This window comes from Neoarius graeffei, chromosome 20, assembly GCF_027579695.1.
Source record: "Neoarius graeffei isolate fNeoGra1 chromosome 20, fNeoGra1.pri, whole genome shotgun sequence".
Taxonomy (NCBI): Eukaryota; Metazoa; Chordata; class Actinopteri; order Siluriformes; family Ariidae; genus Neoarius; species Neoarius graeffei.
In genome coordinates, this window is record NC_083588.1 from 18,116,840 (window position 1) to 18,142,951 (window position 26,112).

General features: G+C 42.6%; 1 protein-coding gene across 3 annotated transcripts in view; it reads left to right on the top strand.

Moving 5' to 3' along the window:
* The window catches only part of prkcab (protein kinase C, alpha, b), a 435,027-nt gene that overhangs the window by 116,496 nt on the left and 292,419 nt on the right, over positions 1–26,112 (top strand). For 2 of the 3 annotated variants that reach the window (XR_009650839.1, XM_060901369.1), the window contains exon 3: positions 16,219–16,301. The exons of the other annotated variant lie outside the window; for it this stretch is intronic. Coding sequence is in view for 1 of the 2 variants with exons in the window: in XM_060901369.1 (XP_060757352.1) it covers positions 16,219–16,301 (83 nt within the window). In the remaining variant the exon portion in view is untranslated. The remainder of the gene's footprint in view (positions 1–16,218; positions 16,302–26,112) is intronic. 3 annotated transcript variants of the gene reach the window in all.

A 26,112-nucleotide genomic window follows, 5' to 3' on the forward strand; every position in this document is an offset into this window, starting at 1 on the left:
TTTTCAAAAAAATTAAGACGTTTTTTCAGTCTTTGATTTGTAATATCTCAAGAACGGATAATTCTGTAAAAAAGTACATTGTTCTGCTTTCAATTCTGAATTCAACGAGAGCAGTTTCAGGTAATTTGGATTGAATTTCTGCTAAAAATAGGCGTCTATCATGCAACGATAAACTGCGATACAAATGTATGACGGTTCGAATTGATGAAACGAATCACGATTATCATCAGGCTGCGTCATCTCTTAGTTTTTGCTGTCTGTAATTGCATTGTTCAGACGGCAAAGAGTGTAATAACGTACTTTTTTTTTTTTTAATTTAACAAAAGGAATATTTAAGTTGATAAAGAACAGGAAAATGTTGCTTTTTTGGGGAGGGGGGGATAAAATTTGTCTTCATTGAATTTTTTTTTTCAAAAATATCACGGGTAAATCGAACCGTGAACCCAATATCATGACTTGAATTGAGAATTTCATGAACCATTACATGCCGTGTCAGAAAGGCTGACGTTTGGATATTTTATGGTACGATCCAATCATTTCCACAGGTGCTTCTTGAATCATTTTTGCAGACGTACTGACAAAATCTGACCAAGCTAGCAATAGTAATGATCAAAATAATCACAGTCAGCCATGGAAGAGGAGCTAAATGCAGCTATTACTATGCATAATGTGGCATATGCTCAGACACGGGTTGCTAAGACCAGGTTAATTAACTGATACCGAGGAAGTGTGCCTTTTTACTGGCTTTCTTTTTCCTTTTCTTTTACTTCTGTTCACACTTCAGCAACTTATCAAACACTCTAGTCATTGCACCAGACGCCAAGTTGGTCACTGTCTTACAGTAACACCTGTGAATCATGTTGAAATGAGAGAGAGAGAAAGAGAGGGGATCAAGGTGTCTAGCCGCTGACAGGTTTATTCACTGTTTGAGTAGGTGACAGGAGAGGAGAAAGGATTAAGCAGTACATCTGCACTCCCTCTCGGTCTGACACACACACACAAACACACACTCCTGCAGCTTCTTCTAACATCGATCACCAGCGTTTATGTTCTTCAGTGATTTAGTATTGCCGTTAGGTTCTGGAGAGTTCCACTCCAGCTTTCGCAGCCATTTGAGAGCACTTTCGTGTATCCCGCGAGAGCAGTGATTACTGAAACTCCCCAAATTAGCACAATAACAGACACGGTGCTGTTAAAATGGCTGCCTGACCCTCATGTATTCTTGGGTTTCACGTGACGTCACGTCCGCCTCATTAGTCATTCAAAACTTTAGCTAGTGGTCTACCAAAGCTCAGTTGACGAAGCGTTTGTACAGAGAAGGTGCATCGCTTGCGTTGCTTTAGGGTGTTGGAATCGATCAAACCGTGAAAGTTTCTTCAGGGTTCCCTGTGAACTAATAAAAAAAAAAAAAAGGTGAACGAACGCAGGATTTCACAAAAAGATGTCAAGAAAGGTGGCTCTTGAACCTCTCGCTGAAATCGAAGGGAGCCGAGTCAAAGCATGATTACTTGGTGAAAGGTTTGTATTTCCCTCTCAGCTATGGCGTTAGTGTTTTTTTTCCAAGGACTTTTCTTGCTATGTGTCGCTATTTTACAGTACTTTTTTTTTTTAGTCACGAAGCGCTAAAGTCCCCAGCTGTTTCTTTGTTCACTCCTCACTCGATGGCCACCATACTGAAAACAACGGTTGCTGCTGAAACCTGTGACACGTAACGTGATGTGACATTGCTCGGGCAACGACCTCCCCATGATACGGGACGGGATGGAACCGTGACATACGGGATGGGACACCTACCTTGTTGTCCGTGACGGGATATCATTTGTTAATTAATAAATAATTTGTTGAAAAATTCCGGGGCTCGACATTAACAGTAGCCCGATTGCCCGGGGCAACCATTAATAGATTCGGACAGCCAGACTCTCACAAATGCTTGCCCGATCGGGCAACTACCCAAATGTGTCAACTTGCGTGAAAAACGATGTTTATTCATTCATATCATGATGAAATTCCATCACGATTTGCGATTGTTTGACTCGGAAAGACCGCGTCCATGTTATCATTACGGGATGTTCAACAGCTAGCGGAATTCACATTTGCACATCGCGGGCTCGCAATGCAGTTTCCCATTGCTAATAATTATCGCGTAGTGCATATTCAGTGTTCTATTCAGAGCCTCCAGGATTTCGCGATGTTGCGATTTGCAACTTCAACGCAAATTCAATCAATCCCCGCGAATTCAGGGCGGTGCTGCAATTATGTCCAATCACCGCAACTTTCCCGCAAATTTGGCCAATCGTTGGCGTCGTCTTGAGGTGACGTCGACAAACTACCTTCTGCCCTACTTCCGTGTATACGTTCAAGAGAAGCAGCATGTGCGCAGTGTTGCCAGATTGGGCGGTTTTAAGTGCATTTTGGCGGGTTTTGAACATATTTTGGGCTGGAAAACGTCAGCAGTATCTGGCAACATTGCATGATGTGCGAGTCAGTGTTTATATAGGCTTAAATTCTGTTACTGAAAGTATGTGATGTTTACAGTGAAGGACTGTGCGCACTTTACATTATTTTTTTACTTAATACAAGAAATTAATGGATGCCAACGTTTTTTGCCAAAATGGTATTTTATTTTCCATTGTTTAGGCAGCTTCAGCATCATACTGTGAGATTCTGTTCAAATTGTTTTTTTTTCTTCTATGAAGCCTGAGCCATTTATTTTATTAGTTTATAATTAATTATTGTTTAATTTAGTCTTCAGGAGAGACTGCCTGCACACAGTACTAGTATTAATAGTTTTTTTTTTTCTTACATGAAACATGAAAGCTGAGGCATTTATATTATATTTTAAGGTAACTTCATGTTGTGCTGTGAGGTTCTATGCACTTTAACTTTTGAACCAACAGGTGCATTTGGATAAGTAAAGCCTATTTTTCTGCATTTTTGTAGTCCTGGTAATCTTTTATATTGGTAAAGTTGTTTATAGGACCATTTCTCAGTGTCTTTGTTTTTTTAATAAATAATAACTTATCACTCAATTTTAATCACAAAAAGAGAAAATCGCAACAATTTCTCGCAACTTTCACTTCCTCCCGCAATGGAATCGCAACAAAAACCTAAAAAACACCACAACTTTCATCGCAATTTTTTGGAAAAAAACCCTGCAACATCAGCCATTTTAGCCCGCAACAATCACAAAAAAAGGCCCGCGAAATCCTGGGGGGACTGAATATTGGTATGTCCTTCACTACATGACTAATTACCGCATTACTCACACAGGGCGCTAGTGTCAATGCTTGTTGATACAGACAGCGTCTGAGAAGGTTGAATAATAAATAAAAAAATATGTAATATTTGGGCAACCATGTTTTGAGTTCGGGCAACCAGATTTCTACAAATGGTTGCCCAAATGGGCAACCATGTCTCAAAGTTAACGTAGAGCTCTGAATTCTTGTGTTGACTTGTCATTTCTTCTTCTTTTGTCATACTCATGTAATCTAGGAGTCATCCTGCCATTGTAATACCGGGACATGACGGGACAATGAAACGGGACATGCCGTGACGTCATAAACGACGACAATGAAACACCAGTTCCCATCTATGCAGGGACTGTGTTGTTGCATCAAGGTTGGTGCAATTAAAGCTTATTCTTGCGTATAGTTTGGTGCAAACTATACCATGACACATGACAGGACAGCTAAGGTAAGATCCCCCGGGACAGGACGCGACGAGTTCAATGTCCGTGACAATTATTCCGGTCCGTGACGGGACGGGGACGTCACTGACCGTGAGTGATATGTTACGTCACGGTGTTTAGTAATCATCTAAAACAACACGTCTCACTTTCTTTAACAGGCTGTCCTAGCGGTCTTTTCAACGAAACAACCACGAATAATAAAGTCCATATGCATGAAGGTCACGACAAAATTCTTTCCCAGCCGTACAGTTCCAATGCGCCGTGATCACTTCTCCATCTTGTTTAACTAAGATTCAGGTCTTTAAAGGGGTTTCTGATGATCTTTGTGAATGATTTACCTGAGAGAGAAGAGCCAACACAAGTGAGAATCAAGCCAACTGTGGTTTGTTTACACTTCAACTTGCAGCGCTTCGTTGTAAAGACGCGAACGAAAAGCTTAAAAAAAAAATACAGGATTCATTCGGCAGCAGCTTGATACCGAGGTCCTTTACCCAGCCACATACAAAAAAGTTGTAAGCCTCCATACTCTTCCACGTTTTCATCTGTTTTGCGGTGTAGAAGGACGTCTGCAACACCAGATAGTTCGAGATGTCAGGGAACTCGACTGAAGGGTAGTTTTCGAGATCGTATGACAAATCCTTCTTTCCCAGACTGGAGGGGTCGATTCCATTGCACACAGCAATCTTCTGAATATATCTAAAGCGAGCAGTGGCTTCTAGATTACGAGTGTATCCTGATAAGTTAATGCTAGTTGTTTGCACTACGGCAGCCATCTTGGCTTGCTCGACCACCAGCTGTTTTACCGGAAGTGAAATCGCTAAGCAAAGTCATGTGACCGAAACCCAAGAATAGCCACCTAACCAATGATTGAAGATGTTCTAAGAAACATTTTGGTGTGGCTACTCTTCCCATTGCTACATTGATGATACCTGACTCTACCTGGATTTCTTTAAAGAGGACATGTCTGCCTTAAAGGTACCCTCCACAATTATTGGCACCCCTTGTAAAGATTCGTAAAACCTTTTTTTTTTCTAAATCCACCCTTTGGTGAAGTAGCTTTATCTTGCGCTGAAAAAAAATCCAACCTTTAATTGAAATAAATGTATTCGGAGAAAAACAGATCTCTCATCAAGAAATAATTATTTCCAACAAAAATACAAGTGCCGTTATTATCCGTACCCCTGGACGTAATAATGTAACTGAAGCATGTTTCCCATTTAAATTGTACATTTCTGAGTTGATTAATTGACGTGTGTTGGACGTTTGTGGAGGACACTGTGTGAGTATTACAACCCTTTTCTACAAGTTGACACAGTTTCCTGAGGTCCTGAGGATTAATGAAATGTCTGTGACATGCTTTGGTCAAAATACCACAAGGACAAAACACCACAGCTTCATCTCACTCCGTCTAAACAGCCCTGTTCAAAACGCCCGATTTGAGTGTCTGTTCCTTTAAATGATAATGAGTCACTGCTCACTTCATCCCCCTCTTCCACTGGCCAATCAGGTAGCACTTTCCTCGTGACAGCAGTTACAGACCCCTTGCACTGCCGTCACATTTACGTTAGCAACCGTCGCTACCTAGTCCTGCGGGACAAGTGAACTTTGTTTACAGACTGTTCACAAACTGAAGCCAAGCGAAGATGGTGCTGCTGTCCGAAGAAAACTACGGCTACTACCGGATTACTTGGATAATCTTAGTCAGAAAGAAGCGGAGGATAGATGTACGCAGAAATTAGAGTTTATTAGCCGTTATGATCCGTACAAAATTCCTCAAAACGACTGGAGTGACGGTGCAGATTTGTGGCCGAGCATTAGCGTTAGCTACATGTTGAAATATACATTCTTTTTCCCGAAGAGTCCCGACACGGAAGAACAGTTTAAAAAAAAAAAAAATACTACAAAAGCAAGAAAACCTTTGTGTCAAGAACTTTTCCTGACATCAGTTTTCAGGAACAAAATGTTGCAAAAGCTAAAGCATTTACTCTCAAAGGACTCCGACCTGAACTGTGGGCTAGATGGTATCCCCGCCCCTCCATGTCTCAGCAACCCCAAGGACATCTAGTTACGCAGCTATTTGTACTCTGTCATTTATAGGTTGATACTTATTATTGTTAAAACAATAGTGTTATTTGTAAAATAACAAAATATCTTGCTCTAGACTGTCAAACAATGTTGTAAGATTTTATTTTAATTTTATCTAATAGTGGATGGTGCACTAATTGCAAACGCGAACAGAATCGGCACATTCCAGTTGTAGCTGTAGTCATATAGTAACTATAATCATTCTTGTCGTAATAATTTCAATAAAGGGTTAATGTTCAGTTCCCTCTTCATTTATTTTCTATTCAAAAGTCACAGCTGAGTCACACAAGTGTGTAATGGACAATAACAATTTTATCCAAAATAGTTTTTCATGCCTTAGTTGGTTTATTTCCACTTCACATGCATACAGCTGTTGTAAAGTTCAATCCGTGCGTGTAGATCTCTCTCGAACTGTCGGTTCATTACTACCAACCTTGTAGTACTCGAGTGCGACTAGTGCCCTAATTTTAAGGACTCGTGACTTGACTTGGACTTGAGCACTGATGACTCGGACTCGTGCATTAAGTGCATTCGGACTCGTAAATTGAAGACGAGGACTCTGATTTTTTCTTTATTTTTTGTAACATGCCATAATAATTTGGCATAAGATATTTATATCTACATTCATTTTTGTACTAATTTCGTGCAAGAGTGCCACACCTGCGCACCTTGGCTTGTGCATCAGAGAGACTCTCTGGCGCACTCCGGACAGCATGCGCATGCCAAGTGGACTCTTGCACGCGTGCCGTAAACGACTCGCACCTGCGCAGGATTAAAGTGCATATTTTGGACCAATTTTTTTTTTTTTTAAATGAAAGTATGTCCCTTTACACACTCATCCAGAAGGGTAATTTTGCACAAGGCCATCTGTCTACAGCAGAAAAAAATAAAATAAAACACGTCTGGAAAAATCCCAAGGGAGCCTGGAGCCAGATTCGTGACGTTATCTGCGGAAGCGCCAGCAGGCTGCACGAGCTTTGCACGGTTTCAGTGCACAGCCTGTGTAGACCAAGCGCTCCCATTTCTCTCTCATTGTCCGGTCTTTTGGAAAACGATGAGTACTAATCCCATCAAGATTGGTGTTGCTACACCCTCCTACGCTACATCTGTTAACCATTTTAATAATTACGCGATAACGTTGAAGAAATTTGCAGAAAACCACCAGGTTGTTTTCTCATAAACAAACCAGCGCTGACGGATTCAGAGGGAGGCGTCCCGCACGTGACGTCATGAAAATCAGTGTTTGCCGGGAAATCCAAATGCCAAGTTTTTTCAGAGGCGGACCAATTCGCCTCAAATGGCTTGATTTCAACTGAATTTTTCTGGTATTGCGCAGGGTAAAAAAATTGCACAAAATGCAAAATGTGACAGATATTTGACCAAAGTTTAATATAAAATAGGAGAATTACACTGATCTTGCTCCTGAATTTACCCGTGATATGCACTTTAAGGCGCAATCAGCGTGCCGATATAAAAACTGTGAAAACGCACTTACTTTGCGAAGTATTGAGTTGCGTTGCCGACACATTCCCGAGCCTTATTTCCTTGTTTGGTTTCCTGATCCCCGATTTCCTGTTTCTCGTCTTTGATTCTGCCGAGTCTACGATAGCCTGTTTGTGCCTTGCTCGACCTCTCGCCTGTTTCACCGTTTTACGATTTTGCCTGCCGTTCTGGATCGTTTACCCATCTTCACTTGTATTAATAAACGCACCTTCTGCACTTACATCCGTCTCCCAACCATCTCTGACAGAATACTTCGCACTCCCTGATAAAGAGAATGCACATTCACCTGTTCATACGTTATGTTCAGGAACAAACTAAGGCTAATGGCACTGAAACAGCCACCATCAAATGGTGCGGTTGGAGTCTTGTTCTCGGACTCGACTCCAAATTTTTTTTAATGACTTGGACTTGAGGTTTAGTGACTCGACTCCAACACTGATTACTACACTCTGACTCCATGGTGACATTTTGCACAGGACTGGGTTCCTCTGATAACAGAAGCAAAGCTTCAGCTCTCTGCTCTTAGTCTTTTCTTTCAGGATATATCGTTCATGTCGCTGCTTGTTGGGTTTTTTACTGAGTTATGGTCCGCGTTGTTTGCTTAGTGCCCAATCTGGGATTTCCGAATCGAATAATGAAGCTGGTTCACTTGTAAGAAAATCAAACACTTTCATGAAGAAGCTAACTCGAATGCGAGCAGAAATAAAATGAGCTTCTTATGAAAACTCTTCCATACTTCCAGACTCCTGAAATTCATTGTTGACCAAATCACCAGCTTGTATTCGTAATTCATTCACTTCCGACTTTGGTTATTTTTCAATACAAGTTCTTATCTGAAATAAAATCGCGAGTATTCACAAACTTCTCTGGGGTTTTCAGGCTTGGATCGTCTCATGTTCTCTTTAATCACTCGTTTCTTCGTTGTTCTTGAAGCATTTGCTTCTCTTTGTTAACGTTTTTCTTGTTACTGGGAGACGGTAACACTTTTTTTCTCGATTTGAACAACCAAAAACCACGCAAAAATAAATCATACTGTATATTCAAGACAGATTAAGCCTTGCTTACATAAAAGACGGTGTCTGATTGATTGTCCCCCAGTTGAAATTATCACGTGATGCGTGACGTCATGTGCAAGGGGTCTATTACGCTGTGAGTGGAGATACTCAGATGAGCGGACGGTGTCACTCTAATGAGCTCCACTTGCGAGATTGATAAAGGAGCCGAATCTGAACAGCTTGTTGAAGCGCACATTTTCAGAAATAGGCAGAACAAAAGAACCTGACTGGGTCGTCTTATTTCAGAGTTTGTGTCTTAGTAGGCTTCAGATACCCAAATGTGTGTGCACAAGCGCTGAAAGTTTTTTTTTTTTTTTTTTTCCAATAATATGTCCCCTTTAATTCAGCAGGCCCGGATGAATTCTCGTCTTCTCCATCTGTCAATTTTTCTGACTCCAGCTTGTATTTGTTCTCTGTCAAGGTCCTCCAGGTACCTCGGGGTAATAATACACTGTTGTGAAGTGCTCCTTATCTTATCATTTCATTGTCGACCAAATCACCAGCTTGTATTGTTAATTCGTTGACTGTCGATGATGCGTTAATCCAGATGAGCACACATTATATCCTTTCTAATCTTTACTCTGCTCCTTTGGTTCAGTGTATAACTGTCTTCGGCCGCAGTTATATAACATTTACGTGAATGACATGGCAACGGTCACAGAAAATGGTGAACTTGACCAATACGCAGATGACAGCACGGTTCAGACAGCAGGATGTACAGTGAACGACATCAGAACAAAAACTGAAGTCGACCTAGAGAATGTCGCGAAATGGTCCGACAACAACTTGCTTAAGTTGAATAATGGGAAAACAAAATCGATGCTAGTGGGAACAACCAAGCGAACAGGGAAAGTACCACTGCTAGAACTAGAGCTCAGGGGACAACAGTTGGAGCAGGTCCCAGCCATAAAGCTATTAAGAGTACATGTAGATCAGCACCTGACCTGGGACTGTCACATAAGTCACTTGGTGAAGAAGTGTAATGCAAGCATGAGTCAACTAAACAGGATTAGGAGCAAACTACCTCCTAGGATAAGAAAGGACCTGGCACAAACCCTGGTACTCTCTCACTTGGATTACTGCTCTCCCGTATGGGGAAACACAACGGCTAAAAACATCAAACGCCTCCAAGTAGTGCAAAATAGAGCAGCAAGGTTTGCCCTCGGACAGACCTGGGCATTTTACGGCCCGCGGGCCGCATCCGGTCCTTTGGTTCATTCTGACCGGCCCGCGTAAGGTTAATTAGAAATTACAAAATAAACGTATTTTCTAATTTTACCTAATGCATGGACTGAATGTGCATTGCTTTTATTTTGAAGTTGTGTTCAACTTAAACGCAATGCGCACGACGTGAACATGACATGAAATCCCACGAAACCTAATCCCGCGATAACTACTTCCGTAATTTGTCCAGACCAACCACAAACTTGTATGCCATCCTTCAAACGGTCCAGCCAATCACATACTGTGACGTCACCAGCAGGCGCCGGAGCCCGAGCCAATCTGTAGATCTGATACCTACACCGAATCGACGTTGTTGCGAGCAGGTCACAAGAAGACTTTAGCCCCCAAAATGTCCGCAAAAAGAAGAAAGGTAGATGCCGAATGCAGGGCTTTCAACAAACATGAGGAGACGTGCTCAGAAGATGTTTGTTCTCTTTGGCTGTACCTACATATGTGAACAAACATTTTCAGTGATGAAGTTTAACAAATCCAGGTATAGATCCTCTCTTGCCGATGATCATCTGTCAGCTGTGCTTCGCATCTCCACCTCAGACATTCAACCTGACTCTGATGCACTCGTTAAAGACCAACAGAGACTAGATTTCTCACTGAACAAATAAAAAACTGAAAACATCAAATGAGGTGATTAGACTACAAATGTGGGCATCATTATTATAATATGATGTATCTTGCTTGATATTTGGAGTAGAAAGATAATATTGTGATGTCTTTATTGTGTTTTGGGGTGAATGTGACTGAAAAAAAAGGGTACAAACGTTCACATTTTTGGGAAATTAGATTGAATAAATGACATTTTTTGTAAGGCAACCTCGTTTTTTCCATACTCTTACCAGTCTTAGCAGCTTGTAAAAACAATGATATTTATTGCTTTATATAAAGAAATACAATTAATATTATGCAGAATTTAGTTCAGCCTTTTGGTCCGGCCCGCCACAAAATTTTCTGTTTCTCATGTGGCCCCATGGAAAAAATAATTGCCCACCCCTGGTCTAGGATGTGATACTGTACCAAGACAGATGGTGCAACAATGCTACACATCTTAGGCTGGTTACCGGTGAGCGAGAGAATCCAACACAGAAGCTTTGCCACATTTCGTAGGATACTACACACTGGAGTGCCGAAAACATTGTACAACCAACTCACCTTCCAGTCAAACAACAGTCGGTATCAAACTCGATCAACAACAACAAACTCCATCAAACTGCCAACACCTAAAACCAATGCTAAAAGGAAACGCTTCCTCTACCGTATGTCTCAATGGAATACAACACACAACAGGACAGTTAATGAATGAACTTTTTTTTTTTTTTGCAGTATGATTATGTATTTTGTTCTGTAGTTTCCCCGTCTGTCATGTGATATTGTATTGTCCTTCATGTATAGGACCACAGGGAGAATCTCATTATCTATAGCCGCTTTATCCTGTTCTACAGGGTCGCAGGCAAGCTGGAGCCTATCCCAGCTGACTACGGGCGAAAGGCGGGGTACACCCTGGACAAGTCGCCAGGTCATCACAGGACTGACACATAGACACAGACAACCATTCACACTCACATTCACACCTACGGTCAATTTAGAGTCACCAGTTAACCTAACCTGCGTGTCTTTGGACTGTGGGGGAAACCGGAGCACCCGGAGGAAACCCACGCGGACACGGGGAGAACATGCAAACTCCGCACAGAAAGGCCCTCGCTGGCCACGGGGCTCGAACCCGGACCTTCTTGCTGTGAGGCGACAGCGCTAACCACTACACCACCGTGCCGCCCACAGGGAGAATAGCTAACAGAAATGTCAAGCTAATTGTGGATCCAAATAAAGTCAAAGTCAAAGTGTAGCCAAATAAAGACTCGCCTACTTGAAGTCAGTCATTAGAGTTCACATTTCCTTTATGTCTGAAATATAAAGGCTAAAATCTTGTTTTTGCTCGGCAGTGCTGAAATGAACTACTGATTTGCAGATCCCCTCACAAGCTTCGAGAAACACTCGGCTCTTAAGAGAGCAATTGGACCTTGGAATTTTTTTAATTTGGTTCTCATCAAACCACTCTTGGATCATTTTAGCTCTGTATATAGGGCTATGATCTGTGGCATGCTAACTGTGGATAATTATAACACAAGTGAGAATGGAAATGTATCAAATAATGATTATTATTTCAACCTAAGTAGAACCATTATCCACGCGTATTTCCTAATCAACTTTCCCATAAATCATCCACTTAGAATAACAAGGATATTTTCCTTGTCTGTTTTTCCAGCTCGAAAATCACCCACTTTATAATCATGCACTGTATACTCGCCTAGCCTCTTGTATGCTAATAAGAGTTTGGCCATCACCTGCAGTTATCGTGCACTTGTTCTTGGTCAGTTGGGAGAAATTTACCCTTTCGCTTGTATGCTTGTTTTGGATTTAAAAAATAAAAAAATGCCAAAGGACCAAATGTGTGTTGTGTGAGTCAACACATTACATTTATCAAGCACTGCTAGCTTCTGGGAATGTCTGTCTCTGTCTCTTCTTCTTACCAGCAGCTAAATGTTCTTGTACTCTGGTCCATAAGGAAGAATAAATGATGTTCGTTCATATTTGATGCGCTCACTGCGTTCTGTGTCTGCGTAGTAGGAACGGAGGAAGATGAGCTATGTTAACCTTCATGCTGTTCTTCTACTAGTGCATCACAAGCAATTTGAATATCGTGAAAAAGTTTTTTTTTTTTACGTAACTTAATTCAAAAAGGTAAACTTTCATCCAGTATATTCTATATTCATTACATGTAAAGTGAAATATTTGAAGCCTTTTTGTTTGAAATTTGATTATGGCTTATACGGTAGCTCATGAAAATCAGAAATGCAGTTTGTCAAATGATTAGAAGATTTCCTAAGAATCAAAAAAGGATTTATAATACAGAAATGTCCAACTTCTGAAAAGTATGTTCATTTATACGCTCAATACTTGGTCGGGGCTCCTTTACCACGAATTACTGCATCAATGTGACATGGCATGGAGGCGATCGGCCTGTGGCACTGCTGAGGTGTTGCTGAGGCTTAGGTTGCTTTGATAGTGGCCTTCGGCTCGTCTGTATTTTTGGGTCGATTGTTTCTCATGTTCCTCTTGACAATACCCCAGAGGTTCTCTATGGGGTTCAGGTCAGGTGAGTTGGCTGGCCAATCAAGCACAGTAATATCATGGTCAGCAAACCATCTGGTAGCAGTTTTGGCACTGTGGGCAGGTGCTAAGTCCTGCTGGAAAAAGAAATCAGCATCTCCATAAAGCTTGTCAGCAGATAGAAGCATGAAGTGCTCTAAAATTTCCTGGTAGACGGCTGCGTTGACTATGGATTTGATAAAACACAGTGGACCAACACCAGCAGATGACATGGCGCCCCAAATCATCACAGACTGTGGGAAATTCACATTGGACTTCAAACACCTTGGATTCTGTGCCTCTCCACTCTTCCTCCAGACTCTAGGACCTTGACTTCCAAATGAAATGCAAAATTTACTTTCATCTGAAAAGAGAAGGTTGGACCACTGAGCAACAGTCCAGTTCTTTCTCTGCTTAGCCCAGGTAAGACGCTTCTGACGTTGTCTCTGGTTCAGGAGCGGCTTGATATTAGGAATGCGACAGTTGTGTAGCCCCTTTCCTGAAGATGTCTGTGTGTGGTGGCTCTTGATGCACCGGCACCAGCCTCAGTCCACTCCTTGTGAAGCTCTCCCAAGTTCTCGAATCAACTTTTCTTGACAGTCCTCTCAAGGCTGCGATCATCCCTGTTGCTTGTGCACCTTTTCCAGCCAGCCTTTTCAGTAATGATTTTCTGTCTCTTACTTTCCTTGTGGAGGGTGTCGATGATGGTCTTTTGGACAACTGTCAAGTCAGCAGTCTTCCCCATGATTGTGGTTGGGTGTACTGAACTAGACCGAGAGATACACGGTATTTATAATGTTTTACTCAAACTCGAAATGAAATACTGTAAAATTTTGAGAGATTTTTTTTTTTTTTTTTGCGCTGTAGGCCATTATTATCAAAATTTAAAATAGAAAAATCCATCCATCTTCTACTGCTTATCCGGATCTGGGTTGTGGGGGTAGCAGCCTAAGCAGAGCAGCCCAGACTTCCCTCTCCCTGGCCACCTCCACCAGCTCTTCCAGGGGAATACCGAGGCATTCCCAGGCCAGCCAAGAGATGTAATCTCTCCTGGGTCTGCCCCGGGGTCTCCTCCCAGTGGGAGGAGGTGAACATCTCTGGTTAGTTGGGGCTCATTCGGATGGTCCTACCCGGAATACTCAAAATATGTAAAATGGTGAACAAACTAACCTGATCCCCAGAAGAACAGAAAAGCCACTTGTAGCAGTGGATCTGGTGGATTTATGAGCTCCTGTTCAGTCACACAGACTCCCTTTGAAAACCGTCTAAATCCATTTCCAATGTCTCCTGTGCATTCACACTCAAAACAAAGCTCTGTGGGTGCACTCAATAGCAACAAGTTTCAAATTCACGTGTCGGAGACGCAGGCTTCGATCAGACACGCTGGCGTGCGCTATTGATTGGAAATAATGATTGGTTAGTCTGCGTTAAATGCGAGTCGATGTTCAGAGAGGCTGCAGGAAAGTGTATGGAAAGGTCAAGCTGGAATATTTTAACACACACCTGTAGGAATGCTCTCCCACTCCTCTCGACACATACACACCGGTTCAATCAAATTGATCAGTGTGGGTGTGTGCCCCACCCATTTTTTGACAGAAAGAGAAAAAAGTGTCAAATTTAAGACCATAATTTGAAGCAATAATCATTCGAAACTCTGTTAACCTTCAAACAGTGCAGTCAAGCCTGTTGTACTACAGACGTAACACTAGAGCGGCGGCTACAATTATCGACATCTTAACGATCTTTCCGCCATTGCAAAAGTAGGAAAGACTTTCGATACATAAATTCTCATCTCATTATCTCTAGCCGCTTTATCCTTCTACAGGGTCGCAGGCAAGCCGGAGCCCATCCCAGCTGACTATGGGCGAAAGGCGGGGTACACCCTGGACAAGTCGCCAGGTCATCACAGGGCTGACACATAGACACAGACAACCATTCACACTCACATTCACACCTACGGTCAATTTAGAGTCACCAGTTAACCTAACCTGCATGTCTTTGGACTGTGGGGGAAACCGGAGCACCCGGAGGAAACCCACGCGGACACGGGGAGAACATGCAAACTCCACACAGAAAGGCCCTCGCCGGCCCCGGGGCTCGAACCCAGGACCTTCTTGCTGTGAGGCGACAGCGCTAACCACTACACCACCGTGCCGCCCTGATACATAAATTGTGCATGAATAATTAATCAAACTTCCACTGGAAAAAAAAAAGTCGCTTCCCAATTACTTAGTGTATCAGATCACGTGACACCGTTCCACAATTATCGACACCGTTCCACAGTTATCGACATCCAGATGATTATTTATTAAAAGTAACCGGTATGTGGTATTAAGTTAACAAAACATAGTTTTTATTTAAAATTTGTTTTACATAGACTTATATTTAGTACAAAATATATTTTATATAAATATATGGATGTCGGTGCTTACGTAAATGAGGAAGTAATTCTAACATTTGTACACAAATGAACTGATAATGTTTAACCTGCGTCAGAAAATCTTTTTGTTCCACTTTCTACTTACTTTCTAAGTATTTTCGAAGTATATTCCATTCTGTTATGGATCAGAAAAAAAAATTATAATAAGTCACAGCACTTTTATTTTATTATTTTTAAAAGTACTTTATCTACTTCAGTGTTCCACAAAGATCGATCCATAACAGTTGTAAATGTCACTTAATTCCACAGGGTGTCGATAATGGTGGACACCGGTGAAAGTGATCACTATTATCGACACCTCACGAGACTTTTTTTTTAAAAAATCTGTATATTGTATAATCGGCTTGTTCTGGGAATAATTTTTTTTTTTTAATTCTATTTTATGTTGTACAGTGTGTCTCTTTTTTCGCTTGTCTGATAACTTGCTGCTGTAACATGACAATTTCCCAGCTTGGTATCAATCAATCTGTCTATCTGTGTAATGATAGCACATGCAGATCATCAGGTAATTAAGCATCAAATTATTAGGAGTTGCAAACTAGTCAAGAATGATCTATTTGTTTTGTTTGCGTTGGACATCCGAAGTTAAAGAGTTGCTATAGTAACGGCTAGAAATGTGAATTTGCATACTGTACGTACTGTTTATCTAAATGTGTGTGTGTGTGTGTGTGTGTGTGTGTGTGTGTGTGTGTGTGTGAGAGAGAGAGAGCATCTTGGAATTGCAGCAGAGAAAATATGAGATGACAGAGCTATGTCTGGAGCTGTCATTAGCTACACTTCTGCACAACCGTGAATCTAATTTATCGTTCCCTTTTCCATCTACTGAAGCATCTGAATGTGTTTTGGCCTATTTATTAGTGTGAGATGAAAGACAACCAGTTTGTATCATGCAGAGAAGTTTATGATGAGCAGAGGGACGGACCCCACCCCCACCCCAAAATATTACAAACTGATTTTTCTTGTGCGGGTCTAAGAATGGAAAGTTGTTGAAAGTTCAGTATGAGCCAGTATAATAACAAGACTCTTATATGACTCATTGTTTTTTCTTTTTTTTTCTTTTGCAGTGTGCTGTTTTGTGGTGCACAAAAGGTGCCATGAGTTCGTCTCGTTCTGCTGTCCAGGGGCCGACAAAGGGCCAGACACAGATGTAAGTAAAAGTCGTTGAGACTTTCAAATGTCCACGGTTTTACATTGAGTGCATCAACTAAACGGATGCTCAAAGTCAAAGGCAATGAGATTGTGTGTGTGTGTTTTGAGTGGTCTTCTTCAAAGATCTGCACCAAGCAGATGCCCTTCTGATTCAGGACTAAGAGGCTTTGGGTTACTTACTCAAGCAGCACAAATGAATGACTCATGACATTTGGCTCAATACCTTTTGGTTTACTAAGCCTGTTTGTAGTTTCCGATAACTGATATTATCATCCGATACCCACCCAGTGAATAAAAACAAGATCAACTGTGAGCTACTGCTCACTTATATGTATCTCTCCCCCCCCCCCCACTCTCGCTTATAGCAGAATGAAAGCAATCGAAGGAATAGGACACTTATTATGAATGTTGACTTCAGCAAATAATTAACCCTGAAACGTGTAAGTAAAGAGCAGTGACTCTCCCCGGGAATTTCAAATAGCATCCTGCTTAACTGTCATTTTGAAGTAGCATTTCGCTTCTTGAAATAGCATCAAAATCCACCCTATATGTTTCGTAAATACATTCAGTCGGTAAACAGGAAGTCGATGTGCGACAGACCTGAAAACCGTATACATGGTATAGAACCCAAAGCTGAAGCTCCGTACCAAATATCAAGCAGTTGTGATTTGTAGTTGCTGAGAAAAGTGTTATGAAAATTTTGTAACTCCATGCTATATGTTTTGTAAATACATTCAGTCGGTAAACAGGAAGTCGATGTGCGACAGACCTGAAAACAGTACACACGGTATAAAACCCCAAGCTGAAGTTTGGTACCAAGTACCAAGTGGCTATGATTTGTGGTTGCTGAGAAAAAGGGTGTTATGGACGGACAGAGGTAAACCAGTATACTCCCCCTCCTTCGGAGCGGGGTATTACAACACGCATGTATTTGTTCAAAGAGAAATATTAAAATCTTGTGAATAGTAAAAAAGTAGTCAAGAAGGCCTATATGTACAAGACAAAACCCATTTTGAACTATGTACACAACAGAATTACTTTAATTAGGCCAAAATACATCACTATATACATTTGACAGTGTGAAGTTCTTTGTGAACAGATATGGCCCTTTTCCACTACCCTTTTTCAGCTCACTTCAGCTCGCTTCAGCTCACTTCAGCCCGACACGGCTCGCGTTTCGACTACCAAAAACCAGCACGACTCAGCTCGTTTCAGCCCTGCTTAGCCCCTAAAACTCGCACCGTTTTGGAGTGGGGCTGAAGCGAGCCGAAGCGAGCCGACTGAGGCTGGAGGCATGAGCAGACACTCCCCTGTGCACTGATTGGTGAGGAGGCGTGTCCTCACATGCCCACACACGCCCCGCGAGCGCGCTGGGATCTGTAAACACCACAAACCCGGAAGAAGAAGAATTACGAATTACGAGAATTTCTGAAGCCTTATGCGCCTCGCCTCATCTATACGCTCTTGCCAGTATCTGTTGGCGTTGTCGGTGACAACAAGCCACAGCACCAAGACCAGCAACACTAACGACTCCATGTCCTCCATGTTTATTGTTTACTATTCGGGTCGTGAGACTACCGCTTAAAAGCTCACTGAATCAGTCAGAGCATCGTGGACGAGTTCACGGAGCGCAAGGCTCGTCGTATGCCCTTCAAATAATGCGCGCAGTAGGCTATTGATGTTTTATTATGAGCCATGTACAGTATGTCGCCTAATGTTTTTTTGTTTCTGAGTTACATGTTCGTTTGAAGGACTTAATGTACAAAATAACATAGTTGCACCCCGGAGTGTTGAAATTGGTAAACACAGTGCATTCAGTGAGGTTTGCACCGCCCTCCTTTTATTTCTGACTCTTCCTGTCACCGTTGCAACCTCTGAGCGCTCATTCGTATGCCCTTCAAATAATGTGCGCAGTATAGGCTATTGATGTTTTATTATGAGCCATGTACAGTATCCTAATGTTTTTTGTTTCTGAGTTACATGTTCGTTTGAAGGACTTGATGTACTAAATAACATAGTTGCACCCGGTAGTGTTGAAATTGGTAAACACCGCAGTTGCGGACATTTTGTAGCCTAAAATGATGTTATGATAAGCTTTAATAAAGGGCCCGGTCATTTGCCCCGCCCCCGGCCCGGCTCTGACTTGTTCCGCCACTGTCACTGATGTCACTGTTTGCGCTGCTTAACGACATCACATGACGTCCACCCACTTTCGCTAACTCCACCCAATGTGTCCACCCACTTCCAGCCAGCACGGTTCAGCGCGGTTGTAGTCGAAATGCAACTTCAATAGCCCCGCTCAGCCCGACTCAGCTCGACTCGGCACGGCACGGCTCAGCCACGTTTGTAGTGGAAAAGCGGCAATAGACTCACATCAGTTGGAATTATTTCTAGTGTTCAGTAATTCAATGCTGTTCCAATAGATGGAAGAAAAAAGTGAATCCCACATTCCCAAAACTGTTTAACGTCAGACAACTGGAATGTGGAAACAGCCGTTTAGGCTAATTTACTTGGTTCTGCGATTTTCATCTCATTATCTCTAGCCGCTTCATCCTGCTCTACAGGGTCGCAGGCAAGCTGGAGCCTAGGGGTACACCCTGGACAAGTCGCCAGGTCATCACAGGGCTGACACATAGACACAGACAACCATTCACACTCACATTCACACCTACGGTCAATTTAGAGTCACCAGTTAACCTAACCTGCATGTCTTTGGACTGTGGGGGAAACCGGAGCACCCGGAGGAAACCCACGCGGACACGGGGAGAACATGCAAACTCCGCACAGAAAGGCCCTCGCCGGCCACGGGGCTCGAACCCGGACCTTTTTGCTGTGAGGCGACAGCGCTAACCACTACACCACCGTGCCGCCCGGTTCTGCGATTTTGTTTTTGTTATTTCATTACAATACTTGATTATACCAGCTTTCAGAGCTGAAAAAAGATCATATATTCATTTTAGGGTTTTCCAGTTGGTTACAGTGGCAAAAAGTGGTCTATGGTGAAATCTGTGTAGTGTCACGTCATTTATGCGTATTGATCTACACATCTACACTGCTGAACGAGGCAGAGCTGAATGATATACCCTTAAAGCTCGACGGCCTTTCGATTTCATAAAATCGGTGAAATTTAGTTCCCTCTGAAATTTGGTCATTGTGATGCATGTTTATTTCTGTCATATCTCACAAAATATCAGGCCGTTCTGTGGCTGGGAAGTTATTTAATTTGAGGGGATTATTTCCTTCACAAATAATATGTGCTCACTTGGCACAGTCAAGCAGACAGAGGAAGTCCGTGTGCGCATGCACAGGTTTACCTTCTTCTTCTTTTGGGTTTTACGGCAGGTGGCATCCACAGTGTTGCATTAAAAAAGAAAGAAAAGAAAGAAAGCACAACTTTATTCATCACACACTTGTGAAATTTCCTGTCTGCATTTAACCCATCTGAAGCAGTGAACACACACACGTGAGCAATGAGCACACACGCATACCCAGAGCAGTGGGCAGCCATGCTAACAGCACCCGGGGAGCAGTTGGGAGTTAGGTGCCTCGCTCAAGGGCACCTCAGCCCAAGGCCGTCCCATATTAACCTAACCGCATGTCTTTGGACTGTGGGGGGAAACCGGAGCACCCGGAGGAAACCCACACAGACACGGGGAGAACATGCAAACTCCACACAGAAAGGCCCTCGCCGGCCTCTGGGTTCGAACCCAGAACCTTCTTGCTGTGAGGCGACCGTGCTAACCACTACACCACTGTGCCGCCCGAAATCTACCATCTACAGGTTTACCTTTACCGTGCACTGACAGTTCCATCATTCTGTCGCTAAACGAACAGCTAATCACACCGAGGTGCTCGCTGACCGCCGATATTTATTAGTTTGGTCCTGCGTTTCCTTTCCGTTGCAATATAACGCCTTTTCTTCTCGCTTTCCGTTACTGTAGTCGCTCTTTCGCGTTTCATTCACATCCTATATTTTCCTCTCCTGTTTCAGATTTGTATCCCACAATGCCTTGCGCGAACGGGGAAAGCCCACCACATGATGCATGATGTAGTATCTTGTATTGCGTCACGGTGAAGCAAGAAATAATAGCGGAGAATTTCGGGCCAAGTGGCCCTAAATTCATTAATTGTTCTATTTAAAAAAAATAATAATAATAAAATTGGAAATCTGTGATTCGAATTCAGTAGCTTTCAGTCCACTAAACAAAAATAACTGGTTGTCTGGGAAAATTCTTCTTATGACCTACACTTGAAAAATCTGAAAGGCGGTCTAGCTTTAAGCTTGACTGACAAAGTTTAATCAAATAGAAACAGTATAAAGATTATATGTTACTGAGAGAGCTGTATTGCAGCGATTCATAGTCATCTAATATACCATGCACTGAGAGGCTCCGGTTGAAATTATGGATTCTCTGAGATGACTGGCATAGTACTATTTTGTAAGGGACACGGCCCCAAAGAGAATCCATAATTCCCAGTGCCTCTCAGTGCATGGTATATTTGATTTATATCCCTCAGCAAAAAATTCCAAACTAAAAGTGTTAAGATTGAATCTCGGCATAAACTCACTGGAGGCAGCCATGTTTGTTGTTTACGTCGGAGCAACCTTCGACCTGAGGATGTACTGTACAACCCCGATTCCAAAAAATTTGGGACAAAGTACAAATTGTAAATAAAAATGGAATGCAATGATGTGGAAGTTTCAAAATTCCATATTTTATTCAGAATAGAACATAGATGACATATCAAATGTTTAAACTGAGAAAATGTATCATTTAAAGAGAAAAATTAGGTGATTTTACATTTCATGACAACAACACATCTTAAAGTTGGGACAAGGCCATGTTTACCACTGTGAGACATCCCCTTTTCTCTTTACAACAGTCTGTAAACGTCTGGGGACTGAGGAGACAAGTTGCTCAAGTTTAGGGATAGGAATGTTAACCCATTCTTGTCTAATGTAGGATTCTAGTTGCTCAACTATCTTAGGTCTTTTTTGTTGTAGCTTCCGTTTTATGATGCGGCAAATGTTTTCTATGGGTGAAAGATCTGGACTGCAGGCTGGCCAGTTCAGTACCCGGACCCTTCTTCTACGCAGCCATGATGCTGTAATTGATGCAGTATGTGGTTTGGCATTGTCATGTTGGAAAATGCAAGGTCTTCCCTGAAAGAGACGTCGTCTGGACGGGAGCATATGTTGCTCTAGAACCTGGTTATACCTTTCAGCATTGATGGTGTCTTTCCAGATGTGTAAGCTGCCCATGCCACACGCACTAATGCAACCCCATACCATCAGAGATGCAGGCTTCTGAACTGAGCACTGATAACAACTTAGGTCGTCCTTCTCCTCTTTAGTCCGAATGACACGGCGTCCCTGATTTCCATAAAGAACTTCAAATTTTGATTCGTCTGACCACAGAACAGTTTTCCACTTTGCCACAGTCCATTTTAAATGAGCCTTGGCCCAGAGAAGACGTCTGCGCTTCTGGATCATGTTTAGATACGGCTTCTTCTTTGAACTATAGAGTTTTAGCTGGCAACGGCGGATGGCGCAGTGAATTGTGTTCACAGATAATGTTCTCTGGAAATATTCCTGAGCCCATTTTGTGATTTCCAATACAGAAGCATGCCTGTATGTGATGCAGTGCCGTCTAAGGGCCCTAAGATCACGGGCACCCAGTATGGTTTTCGGGCCTTGACCCTTACGCACAGAGATTCTTCCAGATTCTCTGAATCTTTTGATGATATTATGCACTGTAGATGATATGTTCAGACTCTTTGCAATTTTACACTGTCGAACTCCTTTCTGATATTGCTCCACTATTTGTCGGCGCAGAATTAGGGGGATTGGTGATCCTCTTCCCATCTTTACTTCTGAGAGCCGCTGCCACTCCAAGATGCTCTTTTTATACCCAGTCATGTTAATGACCTATTGCCAATTGACCTAATGAGTTGCAATTTGGTCCTCCAGCTGTTCCTTCTTTGTACCTTTAACTTTTCCAGCCTCTTATTGCCCCTGTCCCAACTTTTTTGAGATGTGTTGCTGTCATGAAATTTCTAATGAGCCAATATTTGGCATGAAATTTCAAAATGTCTCACTTTCGACATTTGTCTATGTTCTATTGTGAATACAATATCAGTTTTTGAGATTTGTAAATAATTGCATTGTTTTTATTTACAATTTGTACTTTGTCCCAACTTTTTTGGAATCAGGGTTGTACAATGTACCATGCTATCGCTTGCCTCACTAGGCATGATTATGATATGTAGATCTACACACACACAAATGCTGGCGGAGCCCCAGCTGTGACTCGAGTCGGCCGTATAGCTTGAAGTTGTGACGTCAGTTCATGATATATCCAGGATATACCATGACTGACTTGTACCGTATCCTTTTTTTTTTTATGTCATGAGATACATTGCTTAATTAATGGTGGAACTATTCACTCCTATGGGTGGTTTAGAGTAGCCAGTGGAACTAACCTGCATGTCTTGGGACTGAAGGAAACCAGAGCACCCAGAGGAAATCCATGCTGGTACAAGGAGAACATGCAAACTCCACATAGAAAGGCCCCAGTTGGCCATACAGTTTGAATCTAGAACCTTCTTGCTGGGCGGCACGGTGGTGTAGTGGTTAGCGCTGTCGCCTCACAGCAAGAAGGTCCGGGTTCGAGCCCCATGGCCAGCGAGGGCCTTTCTGTGTGGAGTTTGCATGTTCTCCCCGTGTCCGCGTGGGTTTCCTCCAGGTGCTCCGGTTTCCCCCACAGTCCAAAGACATGCAGGTTAGGTTAACTGGCGACTCTAAATTGACCGTAGGTGTGAATGTGAGTGTGAATGGTTGTCTGTGTCTATGTGTCAGCCCTGTGATGACCTGGTGACTTGTCCAGGGTGTACCCCGCCTTTCACCCATAGTCAGCTGGGATAGGCTCCAGCTTGCCTGCGACCCTGTAGAACAGGATAAAGCGGCTAGAGATAATGAGATGAGAACCTTCTTGCTGTGAAGTGATGGTACTAACCATTGCACCACTGTGGTGCCCATCCTTCCATCCATTATCTGTAGCCGCTTATCCTGTTCTGCCGGGTCGCAGGCAAGCTGGAGCCTGTCCCAGCTGACTATGACGCACAGGGCTGACACAAACAACCATTCACACTCACACCTACGGTCAATTTAGAGCCACCAATTAGCCTAACCTGCATGTCTTTGGACTGTGGGGGAAACCGGAGCACCTGGAGGAAACCCACGCAGACACGGGGAAAACATGCAAACTCCACACAGAAAGGCCCTCGCCGGCCGCTGGGCTTGAACCCGGACCTTCTTGCTGTGAGGCAACAGTGCTAACCACTACACCACCGTGCCGCCCCATGTTTCATGTCATTAGACAAAGACAGCTCAAGTAAACACAAAATGCAGTTTTCAAATGATGATTTCATTTATCGATGGAAAAAAAATTACCCAACCCTACCTGGCCATATGCGAAAAAGTAATTACCCCCTCAACCAATCAACCAGTTAACCAAATTTAATTGATAATTGGGTTCAATTTCACTACCCACACCCAGGCCTGATTACTGCCAGATCTGTTCAATCTAAAGATCACTTAAATAGAACTAGGCTGGAAATGTGAAGTAGGCTAATAGATCGTAAAAAGATGCCGCGAAGTAGAGTTACAAGAACAGATGCGCAACAAAATAATTGAAATTTATCAGTCTGGAAAGGGTTACAAAGCTACTGCCAAGGCTCTGGGACTCCAGTGAGACTATTATCTACAAATGGGAAAAAAAAAAAACTCGGAACAGTGGCGAACCTTCCCAGGAGTGGCCGGCCTTCCAAAATTCAACCAACAGCACTTTGATGACTGATCCAGGAGGTCACAAAAGAACCCTGACGAATGTCTAAAGAACTGCAGGCCTCACTTGCCTCAGTTAAGGTCAGTGTTCATGATTCTACAATAAGGAAGGCACTGGGCAAAAATAGCATCCATGGGAGAGTTGCAAGGTGCAAACCAAACACTGCTGACCAAAAAGATCACAAAGGCTCATCTGACATTTGCCAAAAAGCATCTTGATTACGCACAAGACTTTTGGGATCATAGTCTGTGGACTGATGAGTCAAAAATAGAACTTTTTGGAAGACATGGGTCCCGGTACATGTGGCGTAAGGCTAACACAGCATTCCACAATAAGAACATCTTACCAACAGTCAAATATGGTGGTGGTGGTAGTGTGATGGTCTAGGGCTGCTTTTCTGCTTCAAGACCTGGACGACTTGCCATAATTGATGGAACCATGAATTACGCTCTCTACCAGAAAATCCTAAAGGAGAATGTCCGCCCATCAGTTCGTGACCTAAAGCTCAAGCACAGCTGGGTTATGCGGCATGACAATGATCCGAAGCACACAAGCAAGTCCACCTCTGAATGGGTCAAAAGAAATAAAATTAAGGTTTTGGAGTTGCCTAGTCCAAGTTCTGACTTGAATCCAATTAAGATGCTGGGGCAAGACCTTAAATGGGCAGTTCATGCTCAAAACCCCTCCAGTGTGGCTGAATTGAAACAATTCTACCAAGAAGAGTGGGCAGAAATTCCTCCACAGCCATGTAAAAGACTCATTGCAAGGTATCACAAACGTTTAATGGCAGTTGTTGCCACCGAGGGTGGCCCAGTCAGTGATTAGGTTTAAGGGGGCAATTTACTTTTTCACACGGGTGATCCAGGTTTTGATTAACCCTTTACTTTTAATGACTGGGGCGATCATTTAAAAACTGTTTTGTGTTTACTTACATCATCTTTATCTTATTATTTGACCTAGTTGGATGACCTAAAACATTTTAAATGTGACAAATAAACAAAAATGAAAGAAATCAGTGGGGTTATGGGGCAAATACTTTTCCACAGCACTATACAGTGGTATGCAAAAGTTTGGGCACCCCTGGTCAAAATTGCTGTTACTGTGAACAGTTAAGCAAGTTGAAGATGAAATGATCTCCAAAAGGCATAAAGTTAAAGATGACTCATTCCCTTTATATTTTAAGCAAAAACAATTTTTTATTTTCATCTTTTACATTTTCAAAATGACAAAAAAGGAAAAGGGCCCGAAGCAAAAGTTTGGGCACCCTGCATAGCTAGTACCTAGTAACACCCCCTTTGGCAAGTATCACAGCTTGTAAACACTTTTTGTAGCCAGCTAATAATCTTTCAGTTCTTACCTGGGGGATTTTCACACATTCGTCCTTGCAACAGGCTTCCAGTTCTACAAGTTTCTTGGGCTGTCTTGCATGCACTGCTCTTTTGAGATCTATCCACAGATTTTCAATGATGTTTAGGTCAGGGGACTGTGAGGGCCAGGGCAAAACCTTCAGCTTGTGCCTCTTGAGGTATTCCATTGTAGATTTTGAGGTGTGTTTTGGATCGTCGTCTTATAGGACCCATCCTCTTTTTAACTTCAACTTTTTTACAGATGGTGTGATGTTTGCTACTAGAATTTGCTGGTATTTATTCGAATCCATGCTTCCCTCGACCAATAAAATGTGCCCTGTGCCATTGGCTGCAACACAACCCCAAAGCATGATCGATCCACACCCATGCTTCAGAGTCGGAGAGGTGTTCTTTTCCTGGAATTTGGCACCCTTTTTTCTCCAAACATACCTTTGCACATTGTGGCCAAAAAGTTCTATTTTCATTTCATCAGTCCACAGGACTTGTTTCCAAAATGCATCAAGTTTATTTAGATGTTCATTCGCAAACTTCAGACACTGAATTTTGTGGCTAGGACACAGGAACGGTTTTCTTCTGATGACTCTCCCATGAAGGT